At 39.3% G+C, this 13,480-nt stretch overlaps 1 protein-coding gene across 1 annotated transcript in view; it reads right to left on the bottom strand.

Annotated features, from left to right (window-relative positions):
• LOC117459309 (carbohydrate sulfotransferase 15-like) overlaps positions 1–10,263 on the bottom strand; it is a 37,606-nt gene extending 27,343 nt beyond the window's left edge. Inside the window, exons 1-3 of the mRNA XM_034100063.2 lie at positions 10,055–10,263; positions 4,239–4,859; positions 2,991–3,330 (exon numbers count right to left, since the gene is read on the bottom strand). Of these exons, the coding sequence (XP_033955954.1) occupies positions 2,991–3,330; positions 4,239–4,685 (787 nt within the window). The 5' untranslated portion in view covers positions 4,686–4,859; positions 10,055–10,263. The remainder of the gene's footprint in view (positions 1–2,990; positions 3,331–4,238; positions 4,860–10,054) is intronic.
• Positions 10,264–13,480: the final 3,217 nt, after the last annotated feature.

The raw sequence follows: 13,480 nt of genomic DNA, 5'->3' as shown, positions 1-13,480 counted from the left end.
TAACGGGAACTTGGATTGAACAAAATAACAGTGCAGCTGTTCTTATCGAATCAACCCCTCCCAACTTTAGTGTTATGAGTCAGGAAAGAATGCAAAAGAAGGGAGGTGGAGTTGCTATTTTGTTCAATGATTCCATTCAATGCAGGAAGACATCTTATGGGAACTTTGCTACTTTTGAATATGTGGCCCTTCAGCTGTTCCTAAATATCTATAGACCACCCAAATACTGTGCAAGCTTTTTTGATGACTTTACTGAACTGCTGTCTATAGTGTGTATTGACTTTGACCGTCTAGTCATTGTTGGTGATTTTAACATCCATGTTGACAACCCCCAGGACAGATGGGCTAAAGAACTGTTTTGTGTTCATGATAACTATGGACTGACTCAGCATGTGACGGAGCCCACGCACAATAAGGGGCACACTCTGGACTTAATTATCTCAAAGGGTCTGAATATCTCTAAGGTTGTGGTGACTGATGTTGCACTCTCTGATCATTCCTGTGTGTTCTTTGAGAGCTCTATTTCTGTTCACAAGAATGTTCAAAAAGAGGTAACCACAAAGCGATATTTAACTGAAAATACTAGGGAAATGTTTACTCAGAATTGGTCTTCCACACTTGCCCCTGCTAACATCTCAGTAATTGAGCTAGTAGATCATTTTAATTAAAAAATTAAAAATGTTATAGATGCCATTGCTCCAACTAAGGTAAAGGAAGTGACTGGGAAGAAAATATCTCCATGGAGAAAGGCCATGACGTGAGAGCAGAAAAAAGAGAGTGTCGAAAAGCTGAACGTAGGTGGCAAAAAACAAATCTCCAGGTTCACTTTGAAATCTATAAAGAGAGACTTGGCCTTTATAATTTGGAATTGAAAAACGCACGACAGTCTTTCTTCTCTGACATCATTACCAAAAACAAAAACAATGCACGTGCCTTGTTTGCTACCGTCGACAGACTAACTAACCCCCCAGTGTCAGTAGCCTCTGCATTTCTATCCACCAGGGCATGCAATGATTTTGCCTCCTTCTTCACTGACAAAATTCAGAAAATCAGACAAGCAGTCAGTGCCTCTGCATCAGGTACAGCAAATGTGTTGTCCCTATGTCCACCTAATATCAATTCAAACACCATCACACAATTCCATCAGATTAATGATAAAAACCTAGAGGATTCAACTTCTGAAATCCTCCTCCTGCTGCCTTGATATTATTCCAACAGGATTTTTCAAAGATGTTTTTCGTTGCATGGCCTCAGATCTACTTCACATAGTAAACAAATCTCTTCACTCAGGTATTTTTCCACAGGCCCTGAAAACTGCAGTCATTAAACCGCTCTTAAAAAAGAATAATCTAGATGCTTCAGTAATGAACAACTACAGGCCCATATCAAACCTCCCATTTCTAGGTAAGATCATTGAAAAAGTTGTTTTTCAACAATTGAGTAATTTCTTGCATGTAAATAGTTGTTTCGATGTGTTCCAGTCAGGCTTTCGTCCAAACCACAGCACTGAGACTGCTCTGGTAAAGGTCTTCAATGACATCCACTTAAACACAGACAGTGGCAGAACTTCAGTGTTAGTATTATTAGATCTCAGTGCTGCGTTTGACACTGTTGACCACAACATATTACTCGACCGACTAGAAAACTGGGTGGGACTTTCGGAAACAGTTCTAAATTGGTTTGAATCCTACTTAAAGGACAGAAAAAACTTTGTTTCTATAGGTAAATACAAATCTGAGTTGACAAATATGACATGTGGGGTACCTCAAGGCTCCATCTTGGGGCCTCTTCTCTTTAACATCTACATGCTACCATTGGCTCAGATAATGAAAAACAACAAAATAAGTTACCATAGCTATGCGGATGACACACAAATGTACGTAACAATTTCACCAGGACACTATGCTCCAATTCAAACACTGAGTAAGTGCATTGAACAAATCAATGACTGGATGTGTCAGAACTTTCTCCAATTAAACAAAGATAAAACTGAGGTAATGGTTTTTGGAGCCAAGGCAGAACGTATAAAAGTTAGCGCTGAGCTTCAGCATGCAATGTTCAAAACAACAGATACAGCCAGAAATCTAGGTGTAATCATGGACTCTGACCTGAGTTTCAACAGTCACATTAAAACAGTTACTAAATCAGCCTACTATCACCTAAAGAATATATCAGGATTTGGAAAAACTTGTCCATGCTTGTATCTTCAGTAGACTGGACTACTGTAATGGTGTCTTTGCAGGTCTCACTAAAAAATCTATTAGAAAGCTGCAGCTAATTCAGAACGGCGCTGCTCGAGTCCTCACTAAGACTAAGAAAGTGGATCACATCACTCCTGTTCTGAAGTCTTTACACTGGCTTCCTGTGTGTCAAAGAATAGATTTCAAAATACTGCTGCTGGTTTATAAAGCTTTGAATGGTTTAGGCCCAAAATACATTTCTGACCTACTGCTAAATTATGAACCATCCAGATCTCTCAGGTCTTCAGGGACTGGTCAGATTTCTGTCCCCAGAGTCAGAACTAAACATGGTAAAGCAGCGTTTAGTTATTATGCTCCAAATATCTGGAACAAACTCCCAGAAACCTGCAGGTCCGCTGCAAATCTGACTACTTTTAAATCCAGACTAAAGACTTTTCTTTTTGCCGCTGCTTTTAATTGAACTATTCACATCTTAAACTGCACTGTAACTTTTATCTTTTAATGTTTCTTTTATTATCTTTTCTTTTTAATGACTGATTTTAAATGCCATTTTCTTAATGTCTTTCGGTTTTTGTAAAGCACTTTGAATTGCCTTGTGTTGAAAGGTGGTATATAAACTTGCCTTGCCTTGCCTTGCCTTGCCTTGCCTTGCCTTGCCTTGCCTTGCCTTGCCTTGCCTTGCCTTGCCTTGCCTTGCCTTGCCTTGCCTTGCCTTGCCTTGCCTTGCCTTGCCCTGCCCTGCCTTGCATATTAATATTAAGAAACACCCTCCCCCTCCTGATGACTTACCGAAGCGTTTCCTGGTCCACCAGTGCGGCTCCTTCAAGGTGTTGAACTTGACATCTGGGTGCAGCAGCAGCCTCTCGAACAAGTCCGTCGTGCCGCACTTCGGCTGTCCGATGATGTAGAAGTACGGTAAGCAGCGTAGGCGAAACACTTTGCTTCCTCTGTGAAGTAAGTGCTGCTGGAAGTTAGTCCTCAGGTGGTCAAACATAGTCTTGAAGGTCTTTGAGTGCTGATTGAAGAGGTTCCTCTGGTACAGATCAGTGCTGCGTACACTGGAGAACTCCTCATACCAGCAAGGGCTCTTAATGCCGGGCAGGAAGTGGCGAGGAATTACAGAGAACAGCTGCGGAGAGGAAAACAACTAAATTAAGGCACCATACACTTGACAAAATACTGTAAAACACACTATCAGGATTGGGAGAGGTATTTCATGAGGTTATCTAAATGGTGACATTTTTCATGATCGTGAAGATGACGTCTTACACAGCGCATTCTATTTTCTTTAGAAGCGTCTTTGAATTATGTAATTTAAACTCAGCAGTAACAAGTTATCATTAAAAGTATCAAAACATTCATAATTAAATGCCAAATTACATGATTTTGCAGCTTTTAGTTGCATTAGGTTGCTTTGAAAGACTCAACATTACATATTCATGTGTCAAAAACGAAATGGTAGCTTGACTTAATGACTCACTTGTGTGGCTATCTCCGTTATTGTAATTTCAGTGTTAATATCTGAGTTGCCTAGTCATACAGACTGTAAAATGATGGAGGGTAATGTGGAGAAGCATGATGAGAACATACACTAAAACACAGGAGAATTACAGCACATTAGCACATAGTAAACGCACTCAGTGGGTCCTGAGCAACACTCTGAGCAACACATGAAACGTGATATTTACCCAACAGTTGTACGAACTTTGGCTCTAAGTGTAATCAACACCTCTGTCAGTCTCAACAAACACTGGTCATTATGAACTTCACCAAACAGGCATTTACTGCAGGGTTAACTCTACGCTGTTTGTTATTTGTGCGTCTCTTACAGTTCACTTTCTTCAACAAAAAAATAAAGCAATCATAGCGGTCTCTGATCAACATTTTCCATTGTAGCCTTAATGATCATTTACCGACGTGTTTTTGAGAGAAAACATTGCATAATCGCAGCGTGGAACCATAACAAAAACATCCCTTATTTTAGTTGGCTCACTCTTCTACAGCTAAATGAGTCGGACCAATTTTCCACAGACTTACATTGGAGTCCGTTCCAACGACATCCTTTTCATCAGGCACCTTCCTGGGTGTGTATTCCAGTTTAGAGCTGATATTCTTTGCCAGCAGTTTCATGTCTATTAAATAATTTCCAGAGGAAGCTTCGACTGCTGCTGTGCTTGTCAGGATGACCACAGGTCTGAGCTGATAGGGTGGGGGGGTGAGCAAAAGTCCCTTCCTGTCCCACGTTAGGATGTAGGAAGCCATGATGAGGAAGGTCAGAGTCAAGCCCATCAGGAAGCTAACCAGTTTCATTTTCGAGTTGTTCCTCAGGTTTCTCAGCGACCACTTGATATCCAGATTTGTATTCACGTCCAACAATGTCTGGACGGGCCTTTTCCCATAGTTCTCAGCCATGGGCAAGTTGTGGAGGCTGGGAGTGTAGTCCGTGTGGGTGTTGCTCCCGTATTTGCAGTCCGATAGTGACATACTGACATAGAAGCGGAGTAGGCATGTAAAAGAGGAGATGTATTCCCTCAAAGAGCTCAAGTTTCACCTACAGGAGGTTTCATGTCCTGAAGTGTCCATTCTTCAAAGGTTTCAATCTGCAGCTCATCATTTGTCTTCATTTCTTTCTGGCTCTGCAGTCTTCAGGAGGGCCTCCTGCAAATCAGAAACAGTTGTGAAAAACATCAGGCTTCCTACACAAACATGAGCAGTGTAGCTTCCTTTGAATTATTTCAGTCATCTGTCATAATTCCTAGAGAGGTGGTGTAAAGATGTTTTCATATTTGGGTATTTTAGGGAGCTTAATTCCCCTCTGGGGCATCAGTTTTGCATTTGCAGCTATATTCAGAAGCATGCAAGATGTTTGAGGTCAGCTGCAGAGTGTGTGTGGTCTTGCTGAATGAAGATCCCTTGCTTTATGATGAGGGCTATATAGCACACGCAAGGACAAGCTCTATTAAGAGACTTTCAAGGTCAGAATAATAGTTACTCTGTAATTCAACACTAAAAACACACGATTATTCTGTGTGAGCTAAAAGTCCACTGAGAGCTTTATTTTGTTAACCTGGAAATACAATTTTCAAGATCAAGGTTTTTCACTGAGAGAACCAAGTGATGTATTGATACAGGTGGACACGCAATGACGCAAGGGCACGCGTTTTCTTTTCTTTTCCTACCGCATAAATCAAAAGAAAGTGTGCATTATTACTTCTAATGCTCAGTGCAAATGAATTCCAGACATTGAAGTGTAAAATGTTTTTAAAACACTTCTCAGACACTTCCTCAGCCAGTAATGTATTCCTTTTGTTGCAGAGTTCTAACAATAGGAGCTGTGAATGAAATCCTGCACCAGTTGTAGTGAACTCTGTAATTTAACAATGTTTTTCTTACTGCACAACAGGGGCCTGTTAACGTGCGGCCAACATTATGGAACATGTTCACACTTACATCATTAAAGGTGCAAATTATCAGTCAAATTGAGTGTTACTCCATCTTAATCACGTTAGGTGACAAAACTGGATTGAGTTCAAAGAAAGAAACTATAAAGCTGCATTATGGGAAGTGTAGGATCAAGTGTTTTTGAGCTTGAAGCACTCAGAATATCTCCGTCTGTGCTAGTTTGAATCCTATCCTATTAGTCCCAAACCTTTATGGACGTGATGATACACTGTATTGTTGAGTACCCCTTTAAGACATTTTCAGGCGTCATATTTATAGCATCTAAACAATAATTGCATGCTTTTGACCTGTGTGCACGTAAATTCTTTCTTAAGCAAATTCTGCATGAGTGCTGACCTGCCGAATGTGTGCTCAAAGGACTTTTCAAAGGCAGAGTCCATAATGGGACAGCTCTGAGCCCTTCCAGACATACAAGGTATGCATGGCAATATCTGCAGGCCTGCGTCGGATTGGACAAATACCTTTTTGTAATCCCTCTAGTGTGCTATGTGTCCCATTTAATGAAATATCTGCGGTGCGTTATTTAAAATGTCAACAACTTACTTGCTTAACACTACTTTGACATCTACAGTGGTTAACAGTTTTAAGTTATTTGTAAAGGATGCTGCTTCTACCAATCCTGATATCTGCCCTAGCCCTGTTTTAATTATGTGTTAAACATCATATTTCTGTTCTCTTATCTCATTTTGATCATGCCTCTGCATTTGTATTTCTACAAATGGAGGTAATTGATATCTGAAGCCATAATACATCAAGATTGATGTCTGAAGACAAATTCCACATGAGAGAGAGAAGAGAGAGATTTGTAAATGTGACAGAGCATAAAGAGGACACTGAGTCAAGGGTAAATCACAATATGAAGAAATGAAGGAGCAGAGATGAAAATGAACAGTGTGAGAAAGAGCAGGAGAGATAGCCTTTTAGACCTCTTAGGCCAAAAATCGATCTGCGGCGGGATGAAAAACAGCAGGTGGGATTGACTGAGGTGAAAGTCCATCATCAAAATCCTGCTGACTCAAAATAAAAGCCTGCATTCATCATTGCATTAGAGGCCTTTGTTGTCCTAAGTGCAAGAAATGTCAAGAATCATTTATCAAAGACAGAATGAGATATTACTCATGCTGCTAATGCTATGGGTTAGGTTGTTTGTTAGCTCATCGGAAATCTTGACTCAAGGCAGAAAATAAGGCTCAGAAAAGACCAAATGATTCCAATCAGCCTCAACTGAGTCTCTGCTGCAAAGAAATGAAAGCGATTGAAAATCAGCATCCCTGCAGAGCACTTCCAGAGACAAAAAGCTGCATGCTGTATGAAGACGTACTGCTCAGTTTAGCATATTTTTTGTTTACATTTCAGCATGAAATAGAGCTTCTACGAATGTGAAGAACACCTTGAAATAATCCAACATGACGAGGACACAATCTGTTACAAGAACCATCACTCATTATACACAAACTCTCACATTTACTGAACAGGTTTTAATCATGTCTTCATGTTTGTAACTGTGTAAAACACATCATGACCTTGTACAGTACACTCTGTGACTGGGACTTGGCTGAATCCCAGCGTTGGGAAATGGGAGGTACAAGAGAAACTAATGCCACAAAAGGAAATAAAACGGCCTCCCTGTTGATGGGGAAGTCAAACAAAGACGGATGGGATACCAAACTGCAGTGATAATAGAACTTACTATGTGTGGATGAAGAAGAAATTGAGAGTCAAAATGATTTTGAATAAACCTCCAAGCTGGGAGTTATCTTTATCAGGCCATTTCCATAATCAGATAATGGACACATTTCTGGCAGGAAATCTAAAAGCTTTCTAAGAGCACAAATATATCAGGAAATGGACTGCATCCCTCCCCTTCTTTGTCACTCCTTACTAAGAGGAGGTATGAGCAGGTTGAGTTTCTGTCACTGGAAAATAACGGTTGCCATTTTAGGAATTTAACTTCTTAATCTGTTAAACAAGCAGGCGGTTGAAGCATGAGGACAGTCTAAACAAAGCAGACGCATGCTAAGAAAAGCTCTAGAAATATTAAACCTCTTGTGTCTGTCTTGATCAGCCAGGTCACCACAATCCACACCAACATCTGGGCTGCAGATGTTGTCCTCTCAAGCTAAACGGTGTATTTGTTCATGCATCTAAGAGTGTATATTTGCATGCATGTGTTTTTCTAACAGGAACAGGTTGTTTGCTTTAGCAGCGCTTTAAAACCGATGTGACAATAATAACAAGCAGAGAACACTTGAAAAAAATGTTTCCTACGGTTTAAAGAGTGTGAGGGAGAGGGGCTGGACATGTCTAAAGGCAGGAGATGGATATGAGGTCATTTAAAGAGTATTTCCAGTTTATTTGTAAGTGAGTCTACCTTAACTTCTGGCAAATGTCCCACATTGCAAAGTAAAAATACAGCAAGTATGGTCTGGAGAACATGTTCCAGAGACTCACTACCAACTTTGTGATGATCAGTAGTATGTTTGCATTCATTGTTGTCGTTTTTATCTCCACCAAGGTGGTTATGTTTTCAGTTGGATTTGTCAGTTTTTCCGCAGGATTACTGAACCCCAAGAACATTTGGTTGTTAATTCAGCTGTTAAAAAAAACGCTTGAAGATAGAATCAGTCAGCAACGTTCACATGATTCTGTGACAACCTATTACTATAAATCCTGTTTGCTTACACAAACCATGACAGTATAACATGTCAGCTTGATCAGAGGATTTATTTGTGAACTTCTGTGATCCTAAATCTGTTCCCACACTCAAAATCCTCTTAAAGGTGTTCGGTAAATCTAATAAGTAAACACAGGTTTGAAACCTGTAATTACACTGCAATTGTTGCAACATTAACATAGTGATGTGTTATTAATCACTTATAACTTCTGTTTCACTTCAAGCATTGCCCGATCTCACGTTCTAATGCTTTTAGACATTAGGGAACATATTTGTCTTGGTTGATGACTCATTCGGGGCTATAGCTTTTCTGCAGTTAATTAAAGACAATTTCATGAACTTTTACTTTTGATTTGAGTTCTTTGGAGATATCAAATTCAAACATGCATCATCGGATTGCAAAGAAAAATAAACAAAGAAGGAGGAGTTGTTGCCAAAACAATTTGTTATCATGCAAACCTCCCACATTCCCAATGCGCTCTGTTACAGAGTCTTTTTCTTCCATTTGTGGTGGACCCCCAGAGTCCAGTCTAAACAATCTGATATGGCTCAACCCCCTCGCTCTCATACTTGAAGCATTACCTAATCTTCCGCGCATCAGCTCTGGCCACAAGAGGCATGCTTTGACATCTCGGCAGCTTCAGCCAGACATTTGTTCAGAAAACTCGGGTGGCAACCTTCTTGCCAAGTAAACCTGACAGTCCAGAAGCAGGGTTATGGTTTAGCATGTGGAGAGTTATGGAGGGTGGAGAGGGTCTACAAACTGTCCCTAAATCCATGTCCTCCTTCACATTCTCTCAGCTTTCTCCCTCCAATTAACAATAACTGAACTGATTTCGAAGCTGCACTAACAGTCCACGGAGGCTGGTTTGTTCTAAAGGTCATCTGCCTAACTGTCAGGAGGACCGCTGTGTTGTAGTCCCTCAATAAACTAGAATGGGGAAAGCAAGGGGAGGAAATTGAACGAAATGTCAAAAGAAAATTGTGAGCGTGTAAACATCTCACACATCAACTACAAGACCATAAATATAAAAAAACGACAATGAGCTGGAAGCGAACAACGCTTGTTTGCTGGGGTGCATGTAATAGAATAAATTATCCAGGGTCTCCTGTCAAATATTGAGATGTTTTGTAGAACGCTTTGGTTTGTTATCTTACAATAAACAGAATAATAATGACAAGATAAGCGCAAGATGTTGAGAGTGCGTGTACAAATGTTTACAGCAGTTTATCTTCGCCTCATGACACTGTCCTGTTTTTGGTTCAGTCTTCGAGACCAAGAGTGTTTACCCCCCTGGAGACATGACACTAAGATATTCTGCAGCTGTTCACGGAGGGGGAACATTTAACCAGGAAGACATTAGTTTCAACCATTGCATAGTCTTTAACCCATAGTATTGCATTGAAAGACTACTTTCTGGACACTTATTAAAGAATTGTATGCAGTATTTTGATTATATATTTGTCCTTCCTCATTTTTTATTAAAGTTTAGGCTTCTATGGGCTGCATATACAGGCTGTCAATACATAAACAGATCAATATATACTGTCACAATGTCTGATAACACATTATCACTATTTTAAAGATGTATTATAACAACTATTAAAAAGGTGAGAAATAAGCAACAAGTAAAAAACTGGGTGATCAACTATTAAAATAACAAACAGACAAACAATCTTTTTGTAACAGATTATCTTGTTGAACGGAGATACTCACACTGGAGTTGAGTCGGTTCAATCCACGCGCCTCTTGTGTCGCCGATCACGAGCCATGGTGAGCACCAATGAAGGCAATGAGAACCACCTGACGGCTGTCTGTTTAATACAATAAGTGAAATAAATGTGGAAATATCCTCAATATGAACGGTGTTCATGTTGACAGACGCCGGCTGGATTTGCACGCGGACTTTCCGGAGTCTCCATCTGACTGAGCTTTCCTGCGTGCGACACACAGTAAGGAGGAGGGAGGGGAGGTGCGTGTGAGGAACAGCAGAGCCAATCGTATCTATATTTCAACATCGAAATTATGTATTGATTCGGTTTGACGTTGTGATGAGAACTATATCACTTTAAAAGCAAATCCATATGAAGGCTACTTTTGCCAGGTTCGCTTTAGGGTCTCCTATTGGGTAATGCCCGCGAAATGAACTAACATTAACAGCTATCCTAATTAGGGAAATGCTCAAACAAACTTCAATGAATATAATAACCAACAACAGCAACAATCCTTGTTGCACTGTTGGAGAAGCCTGTGACACAAGATTTTCATCGACATAACTTTGCTATGTCGGCCTACGTTTGACAAATAAAGAACCTTCCTTGATATTGATTTTAGAAAACCCATTATAGTGTTTAAAACCAGATGAAGGTCCAAATAAATCAGTAACATACCCTAACATCTTTTTATTTAATTTGGTTGCAGCACAGCTGTTTCTTCTTTATGGAAAAAACAGACTGAGTGCATATCAGCCTTCCAGCTTTGTAACAATACGATTATGTAATCTCTGTTTCATTGTCAAAACCTTGTTCATACAATCGGGTGATTTGATTTTTTATTATTTTTTAACTCAGTTATTCACCAGCTTTATGTGACTTTTAATAATTTCTAAATTAACTTCTACTCTTAATGAAAACATTACATTACATTTCATGTCACTTGTTAGATGCTTTTATCCAAAGCGACTTACATTCAGCGTCTTACATACATTCAGTTCTGTGGGCAATCCCCACAGGAGCAATTTAGTGGGAACTGTCTTGTCTAGGGACACAATGACATGCCGACTCCGATGGGAGCTCTTCTTATAGTGTAATGACAGTTCTTTTTTTAATCAATATTGAGCAATCAGGGACTTTTATTCTCATTTAAAGTCAATCTTATTATTATTAAAAGCATGAGTCCTATTTTCCATGACTCATTCTGTGTTTTGACTAAAACTACAAGCTCTGCTAAAACGAAACTGAACAAAAGGTTTACAAAAATATGTGGCAATGGCATTTATTACTTTGGTTATAAAGCATACTGTAGGCCATATTTTGTATCCAATTTTTACATTTATAAAAGCTGTGGGCATGTTTGGCTTTAAAATGTCCCATTGTCACAATCAAGAAAATGTCTCTTTAGACGGAAATAAATTATCAGAATAAACAAGGAATTACTTTATTTGGCAAAAAATGGACTCACTGATTTCAGTATTTGTTATCAGAAAGTTAAACGCCATGGAAAAGTACTGCAGCAAGCTTAGCTAACCCTTTCACATTTCTGTTCTATGATCACTACCATGACTGCATTACACAACATGACTCATGCCTTCTGAACTAAGATAAATGAATATCACTGACATTTATACAATGTGGAAGTATCTTCTGCGATTGATATGTCTAAGTTTCTTAACTTAGACATAACTGAGAGGTTGGTGTTAAAATGTTTTGAATACCTGCAAATGTATTTAAACTTCAATGCAACAGTATTTAAAATGTTGAATTTAAAAAAAGAGTGCCTTCAAAAATGAAAGTATTGTGTTATCAGTGTGGATGGGTTTGTGAAAGATCATGATGAAGTGAAATCCTTTTCACACAAGATAGAGTATTCTCTATAAGCTCCGCCATTGACATGTGTCCTCCTCTTTACAGGAAGGAAATTAATTCTGTTGTCAAGAGATGACTCCCTCTGCATTCATCATGACATCTGTTGCTTGAAGGGAATAAACAGAAGAAGAATAAATTAGAGAAACAAGATGACATGTTGAAGGCTGCCACGATGTTCATCTTTGGAGACCATGCACCGGTTGAAACTTTAAAGAAGTGAGATGGTTCATTTCTGTGAAAGCGTCTGCACTGGGAAACTAGCTCTACTCTATGAAGATAAAGTCCCATTGAATAAACTGCCTCCCCTTCAGAGCATATCCATATGCATGAGACACCAAGTGTAATTGCTGTTAATTGACTGCAATATACTGTATATTCACATCTCACAGAGAAGCACAAGCTGTGTGCGAATACATTTAATCAGGTTTCCCCCACAGTGTCACCTGAATCAGTTTTAATCCGTTTGAATGTATCTAGTTTATTTTTAAATGAAGACACACATTAACATAAAACGATTTATCTCCTTTAGTCCACAATTTTCGCTCTGAATGAGATATCCAAACATATAGATTTCATTGGAACACACATTCATGTCCACGATGAATTGTAACAGCTTTATATTTAGCACCATCACATGGTCAAATCTACAATTTGTCTGAAACGTACATATATTTTACTTGCTAAACTATTGACTGCTCCACTTTCAACTGTACTCTCAAAACGCTCATTGAAGATGGTGAGCATTGTTAACATGATTTCTGTCCCACATCAGTATATTAGCATTGTCTTAAAGCACAAATAAGCCTACAATATAAACCCAGCTTCACAGTGCTGTTTTATAGTTTAGATCTCCTGCCATACATTTATTTTTGGGTTAATTTGTACCTCTCTCATACTGTTATTTTCAGCCACAACATGCAGCTCTACCTGTTCACCACCAAACAACAGACAGACACAATTAGCAACTAAAGCTGGTGAAAAAATAACATGTTACAGCTAAAGAGCCAGATATTTCCTTTAGGAATGGGTAGAGACCAAATGAGAACATCATCATTACATCAACCAGGTGGACACAACCATGATTTCAAATAAATGCTTTTGGTGCTTCATGACTGCTGGATTTGTAAAGTAGCAACTGCTGCTATCAAGCTTAACACAAAAAGCTGTTTTAACTAGTACCAACAAGGGGCAAAAATGTATTTCCCTTAACACTTGAAGACATACCCTCTTACATAATCTACCCAATCACACAGTCCTGCACACTTCCTGTCATCTGTAGAAAGGTGACACTTTCTTCAAAGGCCCGTAGAAGCACTGCATGAAAAAAAAAAAAAAAAGGATTTCTTTCATACTGTTATTGGAGATCATTGAAAGAAAGCAAGGCTCATTAAAAAGCTGAAAATGTTCTTCTCTGCATGCTGCCGCCATCGTTTCTTTCAGAATATGTGGAAGTCAGCTCACCTTGGAGCGTTTACGATGTGGCGAATCAGGATTTTTACAGCAAACACAGGCTTAGCTTTCTTTACTCCTGATTGAGAAGTTGCCCTTTGCAGACTCT

The sequence above is a fragment of the Pseudochaenichthys georgianus genome, chromosome 15, assembly GCF_902827115.2.
Source record: "Pseudochaenichthys georgianus chromosome 15, fPseGeo1.2, whole genome shotgun sequence".
Taxonomy (NCBI): domain Eukaryota; kingdom Metazoa; phylum Chordata; class Actinopteri; order Perciformes; family Channichthyidae; genus Pseudochaenichthys; species Pseudochaenichthys georgianus.
The sequence above is the reverse complement of the archived record's forward strand: the minus strand, read 5'-3'. Positions and strand labels throughout refer to the sequence as shown.